At 40.8% G+C, this 25,700-nt stretch overlaps 2 protein-coding genes across 2 annotated transcripts in view; one reads left to right on the forward strand and one right to left on the reverse strand.

Moving 5' to 3' along the window:
* Positions 1–6,478: 6,478 nt before the first annotated feature.
* The window catches only part of LOC116664445 (translation initiation factor IF-2-like), a 34,989-nt gene continuing 15,767 nt past the window's right edge, over positions 6,479–25,700 (reverse strand). The window contains exons 2-5 of the mRNA XM_032482894.1: positions 22,315–22,572; positions 21,324–22,175; positions 7,533–7,673; positions 6,479–7,080 (exon numbers count right to left, since the gene is read on the reverse strand). Of these exons, the coding sequence (XP_032338785.1) occupies positions 7,653–7,673; positions 21,324–22,175; positions 22,315–22,572 (1,131 nt within the window). The 3' untranslated portion in view covers positions 6,479–7,080; positions 7,533–7,652. The remainder of the gene's footprint in view (positions 7,081–7,532; positions 7,674–21,323; positions 22,176–22,314; positions 22,573–25,700) is intronic.
* Positions 22,059–25,432, forward strand: ARF6 (ADP ribosylation factor 6). Its single transcript, XM_014566496.2, has one exon. The coding sequence runs from the start codon at positions 22,153–22,155 to the stop codon at positions 22,678–22,680; it is 528 nt and encodes a 175-aa protein (XP_014421982.1). The 5' UTR covers positions 22,059–22,152; the 3' UTR covers positions 22,681–25,432.

The following is a 25,700-nucleotide window of genomic DNA, read 5'->3' on the forward strand; positions in this document are numbered from 1 at the left end:
ACAATCTAAAAGATTCTCTTCTTTCATACTTTATTCACGTATTTCTTTTTAAAAAGAGATAAAGATACAGGACTCGCTCTATATGGCTCAGTGAAGAACGTTTAGGCATTGCTCTCGTCAACTAGTTTCGAGACCCAGACCCACAGAGACCCAGCGAGAGCTGGAAGTCCCCTGCATTTCAATTCCATCGCTAACGTTAGCTCTTGGTAATCCGAGCATCAAGGGGAGAGACAGGGTGGCAGCATTTTGTCACGCTGGCCCATTACCTCGGCTATCACAGGGCCGTCTGGGATCCTTATAGGTTGCTTTTTCCACTATCGAGGTGCCCCGTTGGAAGGTCAGCCCTATCTGTAAACGGGTAGAATGTAAGGATTCGGATGAAAGCCAGATCTCCCTGCCACATTTAAAAGCAAAAACTTTGACAGGACAGTGCTGAATGAAGGTAACATCCTGTCGCAGGAGGTGGGGAGGGAAGGTCCGGTCAGGTAAGGGAAAGAGTGGTAACAAAGTAGCAAACTGGACCGCTACGGGCAGAACTTAAAATTCTGGACTCGGAGTGCATTTTTCGCAGTGATATCTGGCAGCCATTTTTGCCAACAGGTTGTGAGAAAATGAGCATCCCCTGTTGGCTCCGAGGGTGATAACAGCTTTTCGTAGAGACGTTTTGACAACGTTCCAGTAGGGGTCAGTGATGAAGTGGCTACAAGTCCCTGAGTATCCAAGTTACCCAGTGAGCTGTAACTCTAAAGAAGACGTGAAAAAGGAGACAAACGTGAGAGTGGGAAGAGGGAGCGCCAGTGATAAAGACCAGTCATACCTCGTTTATTTTAAAGCATCTATCAGTGAATTACTGAATACCTAAAAAGGATGAATTTAGGAAGAGGCAAGCTTTTATTGTTTAGAAGAATATACGGATTTAGGAGGTACAGGATTCCCTTTACAAGGAGGAACAAAAGAGACGGGGTCTCGCTATGTTGCCCAGGCTGGAGTGCAGTGGCTATTCACAGGCGCGATCCCACTACTGATCAGCACGGGAGTTTTGACCTGCTCCGTTTCCGACCTGGGCCGGTTCACCCCTCCTTAGGCAACCTGGTGGTCCCCCGCTCCCGGGAGGTCACCATATTGATGCCGAACTTAGTGCGGACACCCGATCGGCATAGCGCACTACAGCCCAGAACTCCTGGGCTCAAGCGATCCTCCTGCCTCAGCCTCCCGAGTAGCTGGGACTACAGGCGCGCGCCACCGCGCCCGGCGGTGGTGAAACTCAGCAATGAAATACTAGAAGCTGAAGGCACCGTGACGTCACCCGGGGAGGGGCAGGCCAGGGCTGAGGCAGTCACGGGAATAAGACACGCCCATCGCAAGGTGGCCGGGAGGCTGAGGCCGTGTGACGTCATGGGGCGGGGTTGTGGTCCTGCCTCGGTGGTTTGCGAGCTACGAAGACGATACTTTCCCCTATTCCGGCCTCAGCTGCCGGCCGTTCTGCTTGGAACACTGTTCTCGTATAACAGAAATTGGTCAGTTTGCACTTAATGCTCGTAGGTGTTGTGGCCGGATACGCAGTGAGCACAAAAGGAAAGGCAATTCCCTGGTCTCTCTGCATTGCCTTTCTTCAGCAGGCCTTAAATAAGTGCTGCATATTTGGAGGGATGTTATTTACAAGGGAACGGAACCGTCTGTCCCTAAATCTCCCATTGTCCACAGCAAGAGTTTAAGAGGTGCCTTGGCTGTATGAAGGACTGTAACCCGTGGTAGCAGAGGTTGGGGGTCCGGAAAAATGCTACAGGCCAGCTCTGTTTTCACTGTTGGAACCAAGAGAGCTTGGGGGAGCAGTCTCCTCTCGCGGTCCCTGCATGTTCGTTGCCCGTTATTGTTGGGGGAAAAAAATCTAGGACTGGGTACACCAGTTCACGAATTAGGATTTGGCAGCCTAGAGTCTCTTCCAGAACAAGGTTAGTCTAGGAAGGCATAAAGGGGAAGAAGGAAAAGAAAATATCACCAGCCATGGTAGATCTGAAATCAGCTGAACTTTTCTGCCCCCTATCGGCACTCTTTTCCATCCCCCCTTTGTTTTAGTAACTAGTCCAAACTTCTTCCTCCACCTCCTCCCTTACATTAGATAACTTGGCTCCCTCCTTCATAGGTAAAGTAAAGGCCATCAGAAAAGAACTCAACTTTGTTTTTACTCCGCCCTGCTCTAAAATTTCTTTATGTCTTCAAGGAAGGGCAACACCTTGTTCTCTCTTCCTATCTCAAACCCAGTAGGTCAAAATTCCTCCATTAATCATTTCCAAACCCACCTTGTGAGTGTGTGTGTGTGTCTCTCATTTTTGTCTCACTTATATAAAGAGATTCTGAGATTTCTTTCAACTCTCTGACCTTACCTCTCTCTCCAAATAAAATCTGTTGTTTTCATGGATGTACTTCCTGAAAGCACATTCTACAATTACTGCATTCACTTCCTAGCATTCTGTCTTCAGCCCACAGCCTACCAACATACTGAAATTATTCTAGGGCTCCCATATCTAAGCCTCCTAACAGGCAGTTCTAAGGGACTCTTGCAGATTTATGTGACATAATTTACTCCCTGCACCATATGAACCACTTGTGACCACTACCTTCTCCCTGAAGGTTTCTTCTTTGTTCTTATTGACAGCCTCTGCTATGTCCTCCAAAGCTTTGCTGATCCTTCCTCTGCCCACTCTATAAATGTTGTTTCTAGTAGTTCCTTCCTAAACCTTCTCTTCAGTCTCTTTAGTCATGCTCTTCATAAGTGATCTCATCAGTCCTCAAGGCTCTCAAATCTATATAGCTCCATCCAAAGTGACACTCTTTGCAGAGTTCCAGATTTGTATTTCAAGCTGCCTACTAGGTGTCACGATGAAATAATTCAGAACTTCAAAGTCAGCATGTGCAGGCAAAAGTGACCATCTTCTGATCCCTTCCTCCAAACGGTGCCTAACTTCCCATATTCTCACTCTCTACCAATCCATTCAGCTGGTCACTTCAGAACTCTGAGTCATTCTTGACCACTGTTTGAATCACTTAACATCAGATATTTATTTCTTATCTATCCAATGACAGGCAATGAGCTCGGTGATGGAGATGTAGTGGTAAAGAAAAGAGATATGGTGGGGAGACAGACAACAACACAGATTAAAAAAAAAGTAATTGCAAGCTGTGTTAAGTACCATAAAGGAAATAAAGTTCAGAGATGAACAATAATAGCAGGAAAAGGGGAGGCGATCTACTTTAGAGAAAGTAGTCATGTCAGCAGATAGAGTAGGGGGTCCCCAAAGAAAGAGAACCCAGCATGGCTTTCTTGATATAAGAGAAGCCCTTTTGGGCTTAAGCCATTTTACGACCTAAGCCTGGCCACACAGTTGTCCTTGAACAGGTCTCAGTAATTAATGATTTTAAGGGAACAAAAGAATGTAGGAAAAAGTGACTATAATCAGGCAAGAGAAGTAAAAATAGCAAAGATAATTTGGAAAGACTCAGTTCTGTTCCAATGGTAAAGATTAGCCTGAATCTCTCAACTACCAGATCAGCTGGAACCTAAGGGATCAAGATGCTGACCTTTTCTGACCCTTGTGATTTCAATCAACTGAAGCTTGAACTTTGTCAACTTTTGTCCCAGTTGTATGCAGAATTCTTCTCTGCCCAAGCCCTTCATGATTATGCATTTACTCTGAGCTTAAAACTTCCCCATTTTGCAGGGACAGGGGACACTGCTGAAAGATCCCTGGTGTTCTCCTTACTTGCTACAAGTAATAAATCCTTCCTTCTCCCAATCTTCGGCTTGGCTGTGTCTTTTGGCTGGACACCCACCAAGAGGGTAACAATCAGGTAAGCCTCCTTGAGGAGGTGTCATTTAAACTGGGGTCTGATGATCTGATATATATAAAATAGATAAACAACAAGTTCATACCGTATAGCACAGGAAAATATGTTCAATATCTTATAGTAACTTATGGTGAAAAAGAATATGAAAACGCACATATGTATGTTCATGTATGGACTGAAGCATTATGCTGTACACCAGAAATTTACACAACATGTAAACTGACTATACTTCAATTAAAAAAAATCTGTATCTGTATCTATATCTATATCTATATAAACTGGTGCCTGACGAAAGAGGTATCAGTTTAGTTACTTCAATCGCAAGCAATAGGGACTGTCTGTAAACTGAAGTAAGCAGACTCCTTTTGAGAAGGAATTAATTGGAAGGAAATGGGAGAAATGTGGTGGAATACGAGTTGTCCCCCCTAGATCTGCTCTTCACTTTTACTAAACTAATAAATTTTTAATTGGGAACAGGAAGCCCCTGTTAGAGACCACATTTCCCAGTTTCTCTTAAAACCAAGTGTGGTCAAGTTCTCATCTCATCAATAGAATATCAGTGAAAGTGATATGTGCCACTTCTACATCACTTACTTAAAAATAAGTTATCCTCCAGTTCTGCTCTTTTGCCCTTCTCCAGGGCTAGATGGCGCCAAAGCAAACCCCTAGAAGTGCCCAGCTTTAACCATGCAAATGAAAATATCATATGGTAGAGCATCAAGAGGAAAGAAACCAGAGTCCATGGATAACTTAATGGAGCTGAACCACCCTGCCAGCCTGGGCCACTTCTACCTCTGGACTGCTACATGAGAAACAAGCTGCTGTAACCAAGCAGGAACCTGTGTGGCCTTCTTGGGACAGACTGCCCTCTCCTCCCCTCCCCACCATGTCCTCCTTCTGCTTTTTGTTTGTAGAAAAACTTTAGCCTCCTAGGCCTTCCTCCAGTTCCAAAGAATAAATTTAATCAGAGAAGTGAGAAAATGCAGAAACAAAGGAAAACAGTCAAGCAAGACAAAATAGTAATCATTTAGCCATTAAACAAAGTCAAGGACCTTTAGTTCCTCCTCAAGAGCTATATATAATATTCTGAGCTGTATTCTTTGAATTGTTTTGCAAAGACTGAAACCCTCACCAGGTGGAAGAAATTAACTGTATGCTGCCCACAAGCACATAGACCCCAGACTGGTTGGAACCAGAAGGTTGTTGATGTTGACTCCCAATTACCTTACCACCAGCCAGTCAGGAGAATGTCCACGAGCTGATCACAAACCCCGCAACCCTCTCACTCACCCTGTCTTAAAAACCCTTCCCTGAAAGCCACTGGGGAGTTCAGGCCTTTTAAGCATTACCTGTCTGGACTTCCTGCTTGGCCCCCTAAAATAAACACTGCACTTCCCTTAACTACAACTGGTGTCAATAGATTGGCTTTACTGCACTGGGATGAGTGGACCCAAGTTTGGTCAGGTAGTGCTGCTTTTTCATTTAGATCACTATATTTTGGGATCTCTATTATTGCAGTATACTCTCTACTCTAATTTAGGGAAGCTCACAGAGGAAAACCTTGGCTAACCAAAACTCAGAAAGGGTGGAAACTGAAAGAGCTCCAGACACTCCAGGGCACCCCACTGGAATGAATCAGCCTCAGCCTCCTGGGAGTCTGACTTTCTATTTTGTGTCCTGTATCCTCCTACAATCTGTATTTAGAGTCATATCCATTTTTATTATGACTTGTAAATAAAAGTTTTATGTTCTGCTTTTCTTGTTTGTCACTATCCTTTTAGTAGCAGTATAAGTCTCTCAATTTAGTGTATAATTTATGATGCTTTAAACTGAACCACTATCAATTACACTAACCACCACTTCATCTATACTTCATCTATACTTTTCACCCATATTGTTTTATGAATTGGTGGTATGCATAATATCCAGTGCTAAGTTAGTTATGCACAAGCTCAGTTTAGTGTCTGCTTTTTTTAGGTTCTGTGACTCTTCCCCCAGCTTTATTAAGGCGTAATTTTCAAATAAAATTGCTAGATATTTGAAGTATACAACGTGATGAATTGTATACACTGGGAAAGTTAATTAACTTGATGGCAGGAATCCTTTATCATATATTTACTTTTTTGAATCTGTTACCTCATATATTTACTTCTTTTGTGTGAGAACCTTTGGGTGTACTCTTTTAGTAAATTTCAATTATACAATATGGTAATTATCAACTATAATCACCATGTTATACATTAGATTATCAGACTTTATTTATCTTATATCTGAATGTTTGCACCATTCTACCAACCTCTCCCTATTTCTGCCACCCACCTGCCCCTGGCAACCACTTTACTCTCTGTTTCTATGAGTTCAACTTCTGTAAAATTCCACATATAAATGAGACTAGGCAGTATTTGTCTTTCTCTGGTTTATTTTACTTAGTATAATGCTCTTCAGGTTGATCCATGTCAAAAATAACAGGATTTCCTTCTTTTTAAAGGCTGAATAACATTCCAGCGTGTGTATGTGTATGTACGTGTGTGTGCTGTGTGTATTCTTGATCCATTCATCTGTTGGACATTTAGGTTATTTCCATACCTTGGCTACTGTGTATAATGCTGCAATGAACATGGGAGTACAGATGTCTTTTCCAGATGATGATTTATTTCCTTCGGATGTATACCCGAAGTGGGATTGCTGGATCATGTGGCAGCTCTATTTTGACTTTCTTGAGAAACCTCCATAATGTTTTCCATAGTAGCTGAACCCAGTTTACATCCCCACCAGCAGTGCACAAGGTTTCCCTTTTCTCCACATCCTCACCAGCACTTATCTAAGTTTTTTACTTTCTAACAGTGCAAAACACAGGGTCATGGTCCAGCTGTCTGGGGTTTTGCTAATTCAAACCATAACCTGGATGATAGTTAATTTTGAGGCAATAAATGTTAGAATGGGTACTGCACTCGTCCCAAATGGGATGTCTCAATCTGTCTACAAAACTGCACTCATGGAGCTCAAGAAATTGGTAAATTAGTCCTTCGGGGGAACGTTAAACAAGGAAGAGCCATGGGATCAGACGCAGAGTCTTTCTGCCGTGGTCGGAGTAGAAGGGTTGTGGTCAAGCTGGGTCCGGGCTTGCTACCTCGGGAACCACCAAGCACCGCACAAGGCTAAGGCCGGACCAGGGTCGCACAGGCGCCAATTGCTGGGGCCGGAAAGAACTTCTGAGGAGGAGATCCGATACGGCTGAAGAAAAGGAGGCGGGACGATCATAGACCAACGAGAAAAAGGAACGCGCCCAGGCGACTGTCGCCTGCTAGGACCGCTTGCCAAGCACGGCCCGCTGCTGAGGACTCGGAGAGGGACTCGGAGAGGAACCCGGGCGGGATAGCACCCAGGGAGCGGGGGAGGCGCAGCCGCGGAGAGGGAAGGCGGGGACACCGGGGGAGAGGCGGGACCGGCAGGGGAGGGGAGGAGAGTCGCCAGGGGTCTGGGGAGGGTGGGGACACCGGGAAAGGTGGGTGGAGCGTAAGGGGACGAGAGGCGGGGTCATCAGAGGAGGGAGAGGCGGATCCACCAGAGGAGGAGAGGCGGGGCCACCAGGGGAAGCAGAGGCCTGGCTTCAAGAGGACTGAGAGGCGGGACCCGCAGGGAAAGAGAGGGTAGCCGCCAGAGGGGGAGGCGGACAAAGTACTTACCGAGACCTGGGTTCCCGGATCTCGCGTCCAGTCTACGGCTGCCTCCTCCCCTGAAGGCTCCTGGGCCCCGCCCTTTGGCTGACTGCTCGCTCGCCGCCGCTCACCGCCGCTCACCGCCGCTCACCGCCTTGGGGCCGTTTGCTGCTGAGGGCAGGATTTTCATTACGATGGGTTGTTTGCATTTCAGAGACAGACCCGTAGGCTGACCGTGATTCTATTACATTTAATAAACGAACAATGGCTTAACAAGAATTAACACTTTGACATAATAAATCTTTACTTCTTGGCCACACTTTACATGGAGGAACAGCTTTTAACATGGTTAACACACAATATGTCACAATATCTATCATCGACCCAGAAACTCATTTCTTGTGTTAGGTTTTCAAATATCAGAATAAATCCTAACGGTGGGTCCAGTCACTTATACGGAGTCACGCTGCTAGACCTATAAATATAAATTTAACTTACGGGGCTATTTTCTTCAATTTAAATATGTTTTGACTTTCATCCGACAGTCCTGCCGAAATGTTTTAATGCTTTAGAACTTAGTAGAACTCTATTACAGCATGGCTATTTATTACATTGATTCTGATCTGACGTGGAATAAATCAATGTCCTCAACTCAAAACTTCATACTTTAAAATCCCGATATTTAACAAACTTTATCACAGCTATTGGTAGTGTGGCAAAAGCTTTCTGCTGTATTTAATTTACTCGTTTTGAAAGTATTAGACTGCATTAGAACGTTTCACTTTCATCAGATAACGTTTCAAAGAGTGCTTCCTTTGTTTGGGAACTCCGTAGACTCGGGCGAATGTCACACCCTGCCAGAATAATCAGCAAATTGATTTGCTTTTTCATAAATTTCTTTCTCAAGGTTAATTATTTATCGAGTTTAATATATTTGAACAGTCTGGCTTTTGATAGAAAAACAAATACTTTAAATTGCATACAGCTTTTACTGACAGGTGAGAGAGAATCAAGATAACATTCTTTGTTCAAGTTTCAGTCATCCAACAAATAACTATTGAGCACCTGCTATGTGCTAGGTGTCCTGAAGTGTGTTAACTATTAGTTAATACTGGGGATAAAGTTTAGTCTTGAGAATAAAAGTGTAAACAGAGAAACAAAGAATTTACTTTACATGATACAAATAGTCTAATAAAGAAGCTTATTTCTATTCATCTTGGACCCTGAAGAAATTGCATAATTTCTAAGAGAAGAATGACTAGAAAAGTTCTTATCTTGGATGACTGCTGGCCCCTGAGTATGACGAATATAAAAATCTTAGGGCTTTCCCAATGTATAGACGGTGCGGAGGGTAATATCTTCCCCTAGAACTCATCCCCTTACCGTGAATCAGTGGAAGATCACTGAGGCCTTCTGAGGTTCAAATGGCAAACCACTTTCACTTTTATTTTGGAGGGGAAATTTTAAACTTTTTGTTTGTGGTTTAGACAACTTTTCAGTATTATTTGTTGAGATTTTAAGATGTGATGGTTGAATATATACCATCATGGTGCTTGCTAGGGGATGCTTTAAAATACAATATATTATCACAGTTCACATTGTTAATAACTAAAATATACTGTGTTACACTTTTTCTCTGTTTGATGATTTATAATCAAAGTGATTCATAGTTTCCTCAGGGGTTGCATTTAGGGCTAAAGTGCCCTGAAAGCAGCCCTATTTATATAGAGAGTACTGAAGGCACAGTCTACTTGTTTCTGTTCAAATGAACCCCCTTTCTGTACAATGGCAGAGCTCTAATTCATTTTGTGGCACAGTTCATTTCCCAAAGGGTCATGGCCAGGCATGTGGTAAGAAGCAAGGAAAGACAAAACCACTACATATTAGTTGCAATATTCTGTAAAAGGAGACAATCTATAGTCACCATGGTGTACGGATAAACAACATTACATATTACAGAAAGGGTCTCTGTCTAATCAAGACAAAAATATATAAATGACTTATGATTATCATTATCAAATAAGTATTAGTGCTCTTATACAGAAATATAATAATAATATAAACTGGAAGAGTGATGTATCCTCTGTGACAAAAATTGATTAAACTAGTAAGTCCCTTTATGCATTTATTAATTCGCTCTCTCCATTAATTCTACATCATCAGTCATTAAGGAAATGCAATCAAAACTACAATGAGATACTACTTCACACCTACTAGGATCACTATAAATTAGAAAACAAAATAAAACTGGATATTAACAAGTGTTGGCAAGAATGCGGGGAGCTCTTACACACTGTTGGTGGGAATGAAAAATGGGGCAGCTGCTGTGAAAAACAGTTTGGCAGTTCCTCAAAAAGTTAAAGATACAATTACTATATGGTCCACTTCTAGGTGTATACCTCAAAGAATTGAAAACCAGGAGTCAGTTACTTGTATACGGATGTTTGCTGCAGCATTATTCAATTCGCCAAAAGGTGGAAACCACCCAAGTGTCCCAACAGAAGACTGGTTGAACAAAATGTGGCATTATGGACCATTACCCATAAAAGGGAATGAAATTCTGATGCATGCTACACATAGATGAACGTTGAGAAAATGATGCTAAATGAAATATGCCAGAACACAAATGGACAAATATCATATGAATCCCTTATATGAAATCTCTAGAAAAGGCAAATACATAGAGACAAACAGTAGAGACAGGTTGAGGGGAGCAGAGAATGAGGGTTATTGTTTAATAGACATAAAGTTTCTATTTTTAAATGACGAAAAAGTTTTGGAAATAGTGCTATAAATTTCCCTCTCAGCACTGCTTTAGCTCAAATTTTTATACACTGTATTTTCATTTTTTATTCATTTCAAGGTGTTTTTCTTTCCCTTAAGACTTATTCTTTGACCCATGAATTATTCAGAAGTGTGTTGTTTAGTCTCCAAACGTTTTGAGATTTTCCTATTATCTTTATGTTATTAATTTCTAGTTTGATTCCACTGTGGATGAAGAATATACTCTGCATGATGTATAGTTCTTTTAAATTTGTTGAGATTTGTTTTATGGCCCAGGATATTGTCTATTTTAGTAAATGTTCCATGGGCATTTGATAAGAATATGTATTCTGTGGTGTTAGGTGAAATATTCTGTAATTGTTGATTATATCTTGTTGGTTGATGCTGTTGTTGAGTTTTTCTATAACTGTGTTGATTTTCTGTCTAGTTTATTCTATCAATTATTGCATAGAGCTATTGACATGTGCAACTCCAACTGTGGATTGATCTATTTCTTCTGTCAGTCCTATCGGTTTTTGCTTCACACATTTACATTCCTTTTATATTGTTTATAACTGTATTTACTATTTCCCCACATACATTTAGAACCACATCAGTGTTATAAGTTTTTGCTGCAGTCATCAAACATAATAAGAAAACTCAAGAAGAGAAAGAAAATCTATTGCATTTACCTATATTTTTGCTTACTATGTTCTTTCTTCCTTCCTGATGTTCCAAGAGTCTCTTTTAAAAAATTCTTTCCTTTCTGTTCAAAGAACTTCCAATTTCTTTTGGCCATATTTTAGGATAGATCTGCTGGTGAAATTCTCTTAGTTTTCCTTTACCTGAGAATGTCTTGATTTCCCCTTTATTTCCCAAAGATATTTTCACTGGATATAGGATTCTGGGTTGACAGTTCTTTCAGTATTAAAAAAAAAAAATGTTATGCCACTTCCTCCTGGCCTCTTTGGTTTCTGATAAGAAACCCACTGTTATTTAAATAAACTGTTAAATAGAAACAGTTGTTTTTTCCCTTGAAGGTAAAGTGCTGTTTTTCTCTGGTTTTGTTCAATATGTTTTCTTTGTCTTTAGTTTTCAGAAGTTTGACTATAATGTATCTTGATGTGGGTTTCCTCACAGATTTATCCTAGTTGGCAGTTTGTTCAGCTTCTTGAATCTGTAGGTTTATGTGTTTTGCCAAATTTGGGAAGTTTTTAGACATTATTTCTTTGGGAACTTTTTTTAGTCCACCCTCTTTCTCCTTTCCTTCTGTGAGTCCAATGATATGAATATTAGAAGTTTTGTTATAATCACACAGGTCTCTGAGGCTCTTCTCATTAAAAAAAAATTCTATTTGCTCTCTGTTGTTCAGATTAAGTAATTTCTATTGTTATATCTTCCACTCCACTGATTCTTTCCTCTGGCCCTTTTGTTCTGTTTTGAGCCCATACACTGAGATTTTTATTTCAGTTATTATATTTTTTAAGTTCTAAAGGTTCCGTTTGGTTTTTCCTTTTATTTTCTATATCTTGCTGAGACTTTTCTATTTTTTCAGTTGTTTCAAGCATGTTCACAATTGCTCATTGAAGCATTTTTATGATGGCTGCTGTAAAATCGTTGTCAGATAATTCTAACATCTTTGTCATAGTGGTCTTGGCATTTATTGATTGCCTTTTTTCATTCAGTCTGAGATCTTCATTTGAGAATTTGATGACTTTTTTAGAATAATGAGTGATTGGTTGAGAACTGAATATTTTCGGTAATGTAAGACTCTGGATCTTATTTAACCTTCTGTTTTAGCTGGCTTTCTCTAATACCTCTCCAACAGGGAAAGTGGAGAACCACCTTATTACTGCCAGGTGGAAAGAGAAGTCCAGGTTCCTCAGTAGGACTCTGTTGACAGCCTAGAGGGGTGGTTCCTTGTTACTGCTGGGCTCCCCATTAAGCCTCCAGTGATGCTTCCCTGGCTGGAAGAGGTAGAAGTACCTCATTACTGTGCCCCACATGGTTTTCAATGACACCAAACCATCAGAGGTGAGCAGTGTTGGGGATGAGTAGGGTAATGGTGGGAGACAGGGCTAGCCTCCATATGCTAAAAATTCTGACTCTCCAGTAGGTCTCCTTTGCTACAACCCCAGCAGAAAGGAGAATACACACTTCCTTAATATCAAGTGGAGGTGGAAGCCCTGGCTCCTCCTGTGGACTCCATTGCCACCAGGGGCTTGGGTAGGGCTCATCAGCACCTGATGGAGATGAAAGTCCCCATTCCCTGCTCTGCCTGGTGAGGAGGCAGGAGATAGGGCACCTCGTTAATAGCCTGGCAAGGATGGAAGTCTAGGCTGGTCACCTGGCCCTTGCTACCATGGGTGAAGGTGGGGCTACAGCTTTTTCTTTGGGTTTTGGCTGGAGTAAAGTGGTTATTTTTCTAGAAGTTTTCTCTCTTCTTAGGATGCCCCTTTTCTAATCCTTTGTCTAGAGAGAGCATACTTTTCCTGAAGCTTTTTAGCATTTCCAGGTTGCCAGCTTCCTAAGCTCCAAGGAGGGGTACATGAGGCAAAAAGAAAACGCAGGGAACTCACCATCATGTCATTCCTTGGGTCTCTAGATCCCCAGTCAGTCTGCCTTCTTCTCCCCATCTTTCAGAGTCTTCTTATGCTTATTTTATATGTAAAATCCAGGGGTTTTGAGTTGTATTTAGAGGGAGTAATTAGATGGAGTATGCTATATTAAAGTGGACTGTATTAATTTTTATGATTACCTTCTGTTCAGGGGAAATGACATTGACTGAAAAAGTCCCCCAGCAATTCCACGATGTCCCTTTTCCTCCCACATTAAGAGAACTACTGCTGCAGCATAAAGGAATGCATTAAATTATTCTAAGAGCCCTATAAAGCAATTCAGGGATAGGTCAAAAACCAGATCTTAGACCAGTGCAGAGCTTTTTATAAACTGAACTAGATTTATCAATAGTCCACCACTACCTACTCTTAATTCTAATGGTGGTTTTATTATGTAACAGTGAGGGTAGTATACATTTATTTTACATTAGGTATTATTATATCATATATATTGTAATTCTCCATGAAGCATCAAAGTCTGTGACTCTGATATATTTATGTTATTTCATTGTTAAAATTTTGTTTTGCTTGCACACTACTTTATGTTGACACATTTGGTAAAGCTATAACTTTTATTTATAAGTAACAGAAGTCTACTGGAGCTTGATTTAGCAAAAAGAAAGGTAGTTTTATACAAAGATATAGGTGTCTCATAAAACTCAAGGGTTGATATGGAGACAGACTCCAGGAAGGGCCTGGAACTGTGCGATGGAGCCTGAGGAGCTAATCTGTTTCATTTCTGCTTCTCTCTGTACATCTGCTTTTTCTTTCTCCCTCAAAACTAACTCTGTCTGCCACCCAGTAAGGAAAGCAGAATATGACTGTGATGTAGAGCCTAGTTAACAGGATGTGGACCACCTGGGAAGAGGCAGGCTGATATGGTCTTCCTTCAGATCTGATTTTAAATTCTCAGGAATAAGAATCCAATTAGCAAATTAAGATAATGAGTCTACCTGTGGCCAGCTGGTATGGCCAAAGATGTCTGTGTGGAGGGGATCACATGGAAAAACCAGGAGTCTACTCCTGTATGCCTATAGATGGAGTGGCCATTTCCAAAGACAGCCTAAAAGTGTCCAATACACTGGTTATCCTGTTCTATTCTTAGAAATTTGATATACCTTTAATAATGTATCTGTAACAATTGAAATTGTTAAAAGTCCCACGTTAACCTTACATAACCTGTCTTACTCCTGTGTAAGCAAGCTGAATTCATGACTTATGTTTCTTGTAATGTTAAAAAGATATAATAAGCAGCAGAAAGATCCATTTTTACATTTGGAAATAAAATCGAACATCAGAAACTGCTTCACAGGCTCTAGAACTTTCCTTTTCCAGCATTAATCTACTTAATTTGGGAAGTCAGCACACAGGGTAGCAGACCTTCTCATGGTGAAGAGAGCACAGGAATTGTTCCCCTAGTTCACCAGAGAGACTCACAGTACCATTGACCCTGGTTTATGAAATTGTAACGTTACCCCGGAAGCCAGTCTTTAGCTCAGCAGGCTTATGTTATCTGGCTATTATTTGTGGACATACAATCCAGTAGGTGTCTTTCTAAGCCTTTTGGAATATAAATCTTTCTTACTTGAAATGGAAACGAAACAAACTCATAAATTTTGACCAGCTAAGCTCTTTGTGAAATTGGTTATAGTGTAACATTTACCTGGGATTTTACAACCATTTCCACACTCATAAATCTTGGTCATTGTGCTCAGAACTGTATATTAGAGTAGGAGCAACAACAGAAAATTATATCCTGATGGTCCAAAGGTACTGAGCAGCAAAAAACTTTTCCACCATTTGTTCTTGGTACCCATAAAGAAACATTTTTTAAAAGGTTATGGAGGAAGAAGTTTTGCGTAAGTCTACCTGGTTATGCTTTTCTAAGGAATTCTTCCTTTCAGCTCAAAGCTGGGTTTTGGATTAGGTTAGGATATCAGTTTACAACATTACCACACTCTACTTTTCAATACAACCCTTTCTTTTTTCCTTCCTTACTCCCTTCCTTTTTTCCTTCTATCTTCTTTCCTTCCTTGCATCCTTTCTTATTTCCTACTCACTTTCTAATTTATTCATTTATTTTCTCTCTTTGAAGCAGCAGTGGGTGGCATTTAAAACCATTTTATTTGGTTTCTAATCTGTACATAATTGTAAATTTACTGGCTTACCAACTATTTCTTGAGATTTTAAAGAATAATTCTTGTCTCTGGATTCTGTAACATGGAAAATTCTTCCACTTTTCTTTTACCACCAATCTAGCTGTTTGAAGGATCTCCTTGAGAAGCCAAATCTCTAACCAGCAAGTCAGAGTAAGGCAGATGGAATGCAAAATACTAGGCTAGAGGCAAAAAGTTATATAGAGAGCTGATGTTGCATGATGCCTTAATTAGTAAATCTACTTGTTTAGTATCACTGCGACTCATTCACCAATTGGAGGTCAGTGTTTTGCTTATATTTCGTCTTATATGTCTACCAATAAGGGAAAACAAAAACAGAAACAAAACAAGACAAAGCAAAAGACAAAACCTTTAAGCTAGGAAATTTAAAACTGGAACCACTATAAAGACAGTGCAGGGATTTTAGCCCTCAGATCTTTGCTGTCCCTTGAATGTCTTCCTGAAGAGCACATTGTGCATCAACACACCACTATACAGTATGTTACTGCATAATAACAACACGTCTGAGTAACTGATAGCACAGGGCCCAACAACTGTTACTGCAAACACCACACGCACTGTTGTACTATTACTTAATTACAAGGTTTGGAGTATTCAGTCAATTAAACAGTCTGAACGACTTAGCCTCTGTTCAAAACTCTTTTTCAAAGCACCAATATTGTAAACTCTTCATTAGTTTAGGCTGAAGTGATAATCTCACTTCAGTTTAAAAATACTCTTCTGATATTGAAAATTAAATTTCTGAGATTATATGCTTCTTCTTAACAGGGGATGCTATAGATAGCTCCAGGACATGAAATGTTTCTCAGTGATTCAACTAGTTGACTTGAAAACAACACATTCAATGCAGGAGGGTGTAGCTTAGTGGTAGAGTGCATGCCTAGCATGCACAAGGTCCTGCATTCAATCACCAGCACCTCCATTAAAAATAAATAAATAAAAATTTAATTACCTCCCCTCAAAATATAAAAATAAAAAAAGAAGGCAATACATTCATAAACTTCCATGAGAAGGAACATAGATTTTAGTAGCTCAGAAATGATGATGATTCTATAATTTTACTTGTCTGATTCTATTTTCAAGTGACCACCTAATGGGAAAATTACTAACATAATTAGATGTCCAATTTGTACAATATTGGTTAAAGATTTTATTTTGCAATCTTAAATTGTGTACTATTCAGGGTACTTATTCACAATCAAGAAAAACTGACCCTGGTTAACTTGAGCAGGAAATAATTTTGTTGGCAGTGTATCAAGAAGGCCCACAGAACTGTTGGGAAGGCTGTAGAGACAGGGTAGAAGAGCATTGCTAGGACTGTGCCATAGACTCGATGGCTTTAGACATGTCCTGCTGGTGCTTTCACTCTGACACTTGTTGTCATGGGTACTTCTGTCACTGGATATCTGCCACCAGGCTCCTGGACTCAGTCACTCTGGACACTTGTCCCAGTCACTCTGGAATTTTGAATCTCTCAAAATTCAAAGGCTGGACTAGAACATTGATACCTAATTGGTTGAGCCCAGTTCACATACCCAAATCCTAGCTACCAGAGAGATAGGAAAGGGAACATCTATTTGCCTCCCTTCAGCTTTCCTTCTGCCTAATTTGTGATTAAGCCAAACAGGAAGCGTTTGCATACTGGGCAGCAAGATTGCAAGCGTCCACAGACAAGTTTTAGTTTAGGAACTGTCAGGAGGAGCTTATGACTTCAATCATCCTGTGGTTGCCAAGTATTCTTACTTTCTCTTCATTTAATGGTGCTGACTAGTTGCTAGTGTTCTATGAATAATTCAATAAATTTAGCTATAATGATAGTATATTTTCAAAACACTGTTTTGCAAGAATCTCAGATTTATGCCTTTGTCTGATAGGTCTAATGCCTGGTGAAGTTACGAAGGATTATTGTGATTAAAGTAGTACTGCACTATACTATGCAGGAAATTGTGTGTGTGTGGGGGCATATATCTTGGGGATGAGGAATAATAAAATAAGCAGAGTTCAGAATTCATAGAATTTTGACGTGAAGGGAAGTTAGCAATTAGTTCAGTGGTTCTCAATCTTAGCTACACATTAGAATCACTCAGGGAGCCTAAAAAAATACTGGTGGGTAGGACCTCTATCACAGATATTTTGACTTAGTTGATCTGGAGTGGGGCCCAAGCATTGACGTGGTTTAAAAATGCCCCAGCTGATTTTAATTTTAGTCCACTTTCCTGAGCTCACACAATAGAGAAAAGAACACCAGACTTAAATAAAAAAAATCTTAATGTGAATCTCCTTTTTAGCATTTACTGAGCTTACGAAAGTTGGTTATTTTCTCAGTGCCTCACCTCCTTCAACTGTAAAGGGAAGTAATACATACTGGCCTAATCAATTAAGAGAGATTTCTCTATTGCAGGAACAGAGAAATTGGTGCTCGATGAGGATGAACACATTACCCAAGTTAACCCTAGGTCAGTAAGTGTTGGGAGTAAGTTAAGGATGTTACTCAGCTTTTTCTATTCACTTGTGCCACTAGACCATGTTGCCCCTGTGTTTATTTTTATGGTCTGAAATCATAACTATTAAACAACTAGCTAAAATGTCGACTGTAATTCAAACTTTTGGTTTTAGTTCTATCTTTCTCATTTCTCATATTACTGAAAAGGAGATGAAAGTAATTATCAATGTTTTGATTGGGATGTAACTTTTTTTATGGTTAAAGAGGAAGACCTAGAAAGTGGTTCCTCATCTGACATAGGGAGAGGAAGAGGGAGAGAACTCTCATTCTGGTTCCCATAGTGTCCCTCTAAGTATTTTAAAATATTTGCATCCATTAACGTTATCATGAATACTTATAAATAAAAATGATTTGTTTTCATAGTATTCACTGGATTTTTTAGTTTCATTTTTGAGTCTCAATCTTTACTGTGTTATCATCAAAAATGTTTGAAACTTTATTTCACTGTATACCAGACATTTTGCTGGACACTAAGGATTCTAAAGTGAAAAGGACATGAAACCTCTCTGAGACCTTGTAAACACATAAGTATAATATCAAGGGAGAACTAATTTTCTTGCCTTAACTCATTTCAGTTGGAAAGGATTATAAATTTTTCTAAAGACATACTTTGTTATAGCTTCTTATTTACTCTTTATTTCTACTGCTAACAGGTTTCCTGGGGCTCAGTTCTAGGTGAATCTGGACTAAGGGCTCAAAACGAAGCCATAAGCAAGGTGCGATATCTTCCTCAAATAAGTATTGGTCAGCCCACCCTTGCAGTGTGGTCAGAATTTCCCTTGCCCTGCACAGAACAGAAAGAAGTATGTGACAGAGTCATACAGAGTGAGTGATTTTTAAAAGATATAGGAATTTAGAAATAGGGGTAAATAACCTTGGGTGCTACTGTTAAAGAAGTCTTATTTCATTTTAAAAGTGGAAAGCTAAGCCATTTTATGAAAGTAAATATTTTTCTTATAAGATGGTGTTATAGTCAGGAATATAATATGTGGCTGTTGAACAGATTAGAAATCATAAAACGGTGTTTTCTTAAAGCGAAGACTGATTTGAAAGCAAGCTGGAGAAATCCCTCTGTTTGCAGACTTTGAATTAAAAAGCAGAGATCAATTTTTCTATAGCAGTCTTTGGAGCATTCATTTGTCTCTAAAACTTAAAATAGTGAAACAGATTACAAACTGAGAAATCTAGCATTTTGCTTCATAAATGTAATTTTTAGCTTATTTGTAAAATATTTCACTAAAATATTTTTAGAACTGAAATTTACCTTTTGAATTGTTTCAAGAAGGACTCAAGAAAACAAAATGTTTTATCAGTGGTATGATTTAGTAGTTACCTAAATTGTTACTTTTTGCAGACATTTTGGTTTTATTGAAATTCACTTTAAAAATTGCCAGAGTTATACATACAAAGTTTAAAAATTTCACTGTCCGTATTTATATTCTGGCCACTATTACTTGTTTTATGATTATTACTTAAAATAATGTATTGTATGATGAGCCATTGTAAGATATGCCACCGTGTGAAAAGCTTGTCAATTTACCTATTATTTCAAACTCCTGGAAAAAGATACTTACGTGCCTTTCTCTTTTGTATTGTCTTATCTGTGGTCTAAAAGGCATTTATTCATTCAAATATTGACTGATTTCCTGATACCTACATGTTGTCACTGGGGATATTTTGTCATCACTGGGAAGTCTCTGCCTCCATTTATTGTGGTGGAATGTAAATGGAAGGTTCTTTCAAAAATAACCTTTTTAGCCCTAGCACAGTGTCAGTGCCAAATACATACTAGTGCTTCAGGTTGTTTCTGTTTTTAATTATTTCATACCTTCCACTGAAAAATAAATCCAAGTCCAACAGATCAATCTTACATCTACTTGGAAAAACTGGCATGTGCTCTGAGAAAACTATTGCTGGAATGAAACAAAATACAGCACTCACCTATATTTGTCACAGTAAAAGGACCCCTTCCTCAAATATAACAATAATTATTATGGCACTTTATTTATAGTTACAAAGCATTTTAAGAAATACACTTGATCCTTCAACAAAGAGATGGGGGCTGACCCCAATGCAGTTCAAGTTCTGAGGATAACTTCCCAGTCAGGCCCCCACATCCCACGCTCTGCATCCATGAATTCAACCAATCGTGGATTGCATAGTAATATAGTACGCACTTACTGAAAAAATCTAAGTACAAGTGGGCCTGTGTGGTTCAAACCCGTGTTGTTCAAAGGTCAAGTATACTGTAAGCAAGCCTTAAAACAACTGAGTGAAGTACTCAAGGAGAGAGAATAATTTTTGGGTTAAAAGGATGAGCTATGAGTCATCATTTAATCTCAGCTCTGTGACCTTCAGAAAATTACTCAACCTCTCTGACCCTATTTCCTCCTATGTAAAATTTTAATTTTCGAAGCTACCTCAGTTACTGTGCAGATTAAAATAAAATATTTAAAGTATTTAGTAGTGTTTAGCATAACAATCAATAAAAAGTGACTATTTTCATTTGTGATGATACTCTTCATCTGGTTCAACAGATAAAGAAAATGAAGTTTACAAAGGTTGAAAGGATTCATGGCTATAAAATGGAGGGGTGACATGCTGAACCCCAATCTTCTGGTTCTAAATCCTTTCAGTTTTAAGCCAGTGCATACTAAGGAAGACGTTAAGTAAATTAAATCACTGCCAGCATATTAATAACTTTAGTAATTACTTCAGGCTGAAGCTTTTATCATTTAATCAAGCTACCATCATCAAGTTTTCTTAAATTGTGAAATTAAAAGTATGTTATCTTATGCTACTACAGCATCTTTTTAAAAAAACCGACTACTTCCCGTTTTTCCTCCCTTTGTTCATATATTTGAAGCTTTCACCTGTTTGAAACTTTAAGTCTAACTTTATAACTAACCCTTTGATACAAAGTCTCCTGAAGTCTTCTACAAACATTATACGTATTATTTAACCCTCAGATGGGGTTGCAGACAGCAAGGTCAGTATTACACTCGGTTTACACGTGAGATAACAAACCCAGTAAGATTAAATGCCCAAATCCAGGAAGTAATCTGATCCTAAATTCTGTTAAGATTATATCGTCGAGGCTTCTTAAAGTTAAGAAGGAGTGGGTGGGTGAAAACCTACTACTAATCACATGAAGGGAGATGATATTTAAGTACGAAAAACGATCACCTTCTAAAAAGTTGAAAACCCGGCAAGGTACGGGAACTTCTGATAATACTGTAATTTTTAAGAAACGTGGACTGGTCCTGACAAGATGTGTAAAATAGGGTTCAAACACCCAAAGACGGGCTTCAGAGCAAACCCAAGCCCCGTAAAAGCGCCGCACTGACTGGCAGATTCCACGCGAACCACTGGCTTCCCACGTGTCTTTCACGGAACGCAGACACGAGGCATAAAGGAAACCAAAAAGGGTTGGGGGAAAGGTAAAAACAGCGGCTAGGGCTTCCCTGGGAGACTGAGGGCACGCGAGGGCTGGGGCAGGCTGGAAGGAGCAGCTGGCGGGCACCGAGATCTGAGAAGAGGCCTGGAAGCAGCATGGGGGAGGCTTCCGTCCGGGGAGCGGGCGGCCCGCGGGCCCCACCCTGTGGAGCGCCGCAGCGAGTCGGCTCTTTTGGTTCGAACCGGGGCGGAGGAGGAGAGAGCGCGGAAGAGGAATGCAGAGAGGGGAGGGGACGCTAGAGCAGCGACAGGTGGGCGCGGGTCAGAGCCCGATATTCGCGGGGGTGGGGGCCGGCAGCACCTGCGCGCCCTCCGAGCCGCCGTAGCCCCGCCCCTCCGCGCGTGGCGCCCCGACGCTTGGCGCGCGGGCCGCTCTCCTTACAGAGGTCGCTCTTGTCCGAACGGTCGGCCTCCGCTGCGCCTGCGTGGTCGGGAGGGGAAGTGAGGCGGTTTCCTCGGCGCCTTTTCCGGCGGCGGCGGCGGCAGAGCTGGGAGGAGGCGGTGGAGGCCGCAGGGAGCCCGCGCTTGGGGCGGCGGCTGGAGGTAACCTCCGGGGCTGAGCTGGAAAGGCGGGCCCCCTCGGCCTCCGCTTTCCTCTGGAGCTGCAGCAGTAACTCCCTTCTCCCTCTCTGTGTCTCCGCAGGCGGCGCATCGAGTTCCCGCGAGGATCAATGACCTGACTGGGCGCCGGAGCCGCGCTGCCTCTCGGGTGGCCTGGGTCGGTGGTGAGCGCGGTGCTCGCGGGCCGGGGGCCGGGGCGAAGGGCCGCACTCTCCCGCGGCGGAGTGAGGAGAAGGCAGAGGAGCGGGAACGGCAGCGGCGCTCGCGCGGCGCCTGCGGGGGGGAAGGGCAGTTCCGGGCCGGGCCGCGCCTCAGCAGGGCGGCGGCTCTCCGGGCGCAGACTCAGGGCCCCGGCGGCCGAGACGAGTGGAGTCATCGAGTTGGGAGGTCGGTGATGCCCGAGTGAGCGGCGGGCCCGGGCCTCTGCCCCGAGGAGGCGACTCCCACGCAGGCCGCACGGGCGCCCTCGCGACTGGGAGGCTTCGTTTCGGTTTCGTGGCGGCGGCGGCGTTGCTGGCAGAGGGGACCCGGGACACCTGAATGCCCCCGGCCCCGGCTCTTCCGACGCGATGGGGAAGGTGCTATCTAAGATCTTCGGGAACAAGGAAATGCGGATCCTCATGTTGGGCCTGGACGCGGCCGGCAAGACGACCATCCTGTATAAGTTGAAGCTGGGCCAGTCGGTGACCACCATCCCCACCGTGGGTTTCAACGTGGAGACGGTGACTTACAAAAATGTCAAGTTCAACGTCTGGGATGTGGGCGGCCAGGACAAGATCCGGCCGCTCTGGCGGCATTACTACACCGGGACACAGGGTCTGATCTTCGTAGTGGACTGCGCCGACCGCGACCGCATCGACGAGGCCCGCCAGGAGCTGCACCGCATTATCAATGACCGGGAGATGAGGGACGCCATAATCCTCATCTTCGCCAACAAGCAGGACCTGCCTGATGCCATGAAACCCCACGAGATCCAGGAGAAACTGGGCCTGACCCGGATTCGGGACAGGAACTGGTATGTGCAGCCCTCCTGTGCCACCTCAGGGGACGGACTCTATGAGGGGCTCACATGGTTAACCTCTAACTACAAATCCTAATGAGCATTCTCCACCCATCCCCCAGAAGGAGAGAAATCAAAAACCCATTCATAGGATTATCGCCACCATCACCTCTTTCAATTGCCACTTTCTCTTCTTTTGAATTTGAACTCTGGAGTTACAGTTCTACGGTTTGGGGGAGGGGGTTAGGGGTTTTTCTTTTTTGTTTTTTGTTTTGTTTTTTTTTTTTTTTGCTTTGCGTTAGGATGCTCTGATCTGACTTTTGACATGAACACAAAGTGCTAGATGCTCTTGTTGACTTCCAGCAAATGGGATGGGGGAAATATAGCAGGTCTTGGTCAATTCCTTTATAATAATGGTTTGATTTTTTTATTTTGAGAGAATCTTCTTTTCCAATGTACGCTTTTTTCCTTCTGCCGAGTTTCCTTATCACTTGCTGTAGATGGCTTATTTTGCATTCATGCAGACTATGTTGCAAGTCTGTTTCATCTAGTAAACTGAAAATTATTGCTTAATCAAACTGCCGTTTGTCTTTTATATTTAAGGCCTTTCCCCCTCCTTTATGAGTTCTAACTTTAACTTAGGAAATTCAAATGTGACCTTTTATATCTGAGACCAGTAAAGTAAACTTAGCTCACAATGGCAAATAATGAGTAATACTTCAATATGTTCCAGTTGCACATCAATATGTTAAAACAGGTAATGTAAGAAGTACTTTGAAATGTCAGCTATTAAGTTCTGAAACACATCATGCGTGAGTAAAGATAAAACTCAAGTTCCCCGTTACATAGCTAACTTACACTGCATAAAAATACAAAAGTGTAACCTGTCAAGTACATAGATTTTTACCACTGCAAAGTTAGCAGCTTTGCTGTGTTTCCCCTCTTTTTAAACTTTAAAAATAGACTCTTACAGAAAATGGAGCAATAATGGTGTATGCCACTCACACATAAATATTTGTAGATATTTTAAGTGACTTTGGGCAAAACTGGAATATATACTTTCACCATGTTTCAAATATCTTAAGACCAATAGTTTTAAAATTGCTAGAATGTTTACTTTGTTCGTTAATAAAGTATTTAACAATTCAAATTATATGCACCTTTTACATAGTTGGAAAAAAATTCGTTTCCACATTACAGCAACTGATTAAGCTGAAGATAATGTCTTTTTTTTATAGATTAATGATCCATATGTCCATTAATTAGAACACTGGAAAAGAAGTTTTATAAAAAAAGATCTTCTGTTTGTAGGATTAACTCATGCAAATCGTCAGATATCCTGTTGGTTCAATAATAACACCATCTCCTTTAAGGAAGGAAATGTGATGAATGAATGATGTGTAGACTTGAGGAATGGCAGAGGGAAAGTAGGATGTAGAGAAAGAACCTACAGATGACAATGAATGTAAACTTATTTTTCTTCAAGGGTAAGCAGTGTGTACACTGGTGATACCCAGATCCTAACAAGATTACTTGCTTAGCTGGTTAGGACCAGTAACTAGATTATTGAGACCACTATGATAATACTTTGAATCAAATGTTAACGCTTGATACAGAATTGTGCAGCAGCATCTGGTTCTTACACAGCCTTAAGGATTAATTTTAAGAGATCCTCAAGGAATTAAACTTAGGGAATTTCAGAAATGTAGATTGCAAAGGCAGTCTACAGGAAAAGGTGGAGTAGGTTTTGTTTATGAGGGTGTCTGAAAACTAAAGTTGAGCGGGATATCATGGTATATGATTGGACAGTATTGGTCCTTCATACTTTGGCCATATTGTATAATGGAGCTTTTACCAAAGATGTATGAGAAGCATAAGGCTATGAAAAATTAACTCTTCAAAGTAAAACACTTGACAAAACATTTTACTTAAAGCAGATGAGAAAAGGTGCTATGTTGTAGGCTCCTAATGGTGCGGGGGAATTTTTGAATTCAAAACGCAACTGAAGTATAAAGTTCTCAGTTTCACTTGAGTAGAAGTGTCTCTAAAAATGAAGCTGACACACATCTAAGAACATTTTAGTTGCTTTTAAAATTCCCAGAGCTCCATCATAAATTTAATTACTGGTATTTCAAATGATTACATATTAAGGTACATAAACATGGGCTATACAAATATCAATGTTACAGTAACATCTTAAGACAAGCACAAAGGTATGAATGCCTAAACTGGAGGAAACTTGAAACCCTCATGTTAATTCTTCAATGTAGTATTTCTAACTTGTGACAGATTGGTAGGCAGCCATTTTTTTGTGTCTTAAAATAACTGGGGGCATAGTTAAGATTTTATACATCAAGTGATTGCTATGGAATGTTGCAGGTGAGATGTGGTTATTTTTAGTTTATTTGAAATGTCTAACTGAAGGTGGGGGGAGGGGGAAGCAAATATTTGAAATTTGGAAAACCTTAAACCTTTTGACAAGAAATTGTAATTTTCTCTTACATTTTCTTTAAGGACATAAGAGGTTGATAATTGATGTAGTTAAATTGAACCATAACCATTGGTGATCATGGGGCAGCTAATTATAGCCTGCAGAAAAAGTTACAACCTAAGAATTTAAGAAATAAGATCCTGAAGTTTTTGTTTAATTGCATCAATTTCTGTATTTTATGTGAATTTCTAAACTGCAGTAAGTTTTGAATGAGGTTAATCTTGTCTAATATAAGTAAATGAGTCTGTAGACTGTGATCTCCCCAAACTAAAAAGTACAGTACTTGGAATTGTGTTCTTTATGGTTGTAGTGTTGGTAAAGCACTAATATGCAGAAAATAAAGGAATTACACAGTGCAGTTTCTCACGTTATGTTACTCGTTTGAACTAGATTAAATGGGACATGTGGTGTGTTGGGCCATGTTACTCTCCAGGGATATGTGATACAAAGTGACTTAATTTGGGAGTCACTTTTATAAGAGCAAGAAGAATCAATTTGGTTCTTGTAAGCCTGGCTGTTTAAGGAGGTTTTGCCTTGATGTAGTTCCATCAAATTTAATCTGATTTTATGCTAACTTAGACACAAAAACAGTTGAAAATTTAAAAAAATTAACATTCTATAGCAGT

This window comes from Camelus ferus, chromosome 6, assembly GCF_009834535.1.
Source record: "Camelus ferus isolate YT-003-E chromosome 6, BCGSAC_Cfer_1.0, whole genome shotgun sequence".
In the NCBI taxonomy this organism is placed as follows: Eukaryota; Metazoa; Chordata; class Mammalia; order Artiodactyla; family Camelidae; genus Camelus; species Camelus ferus.

What these genes read in the sequence shown, in the direction of transcription:
- ARF6 (XM_014566496.2), top strand. Translation starts at nt 22,153, where the DNA reads ATGGGGAAGGTGCTATCTAAGATCTTCGGGAACAAGGAAATGCGGATC.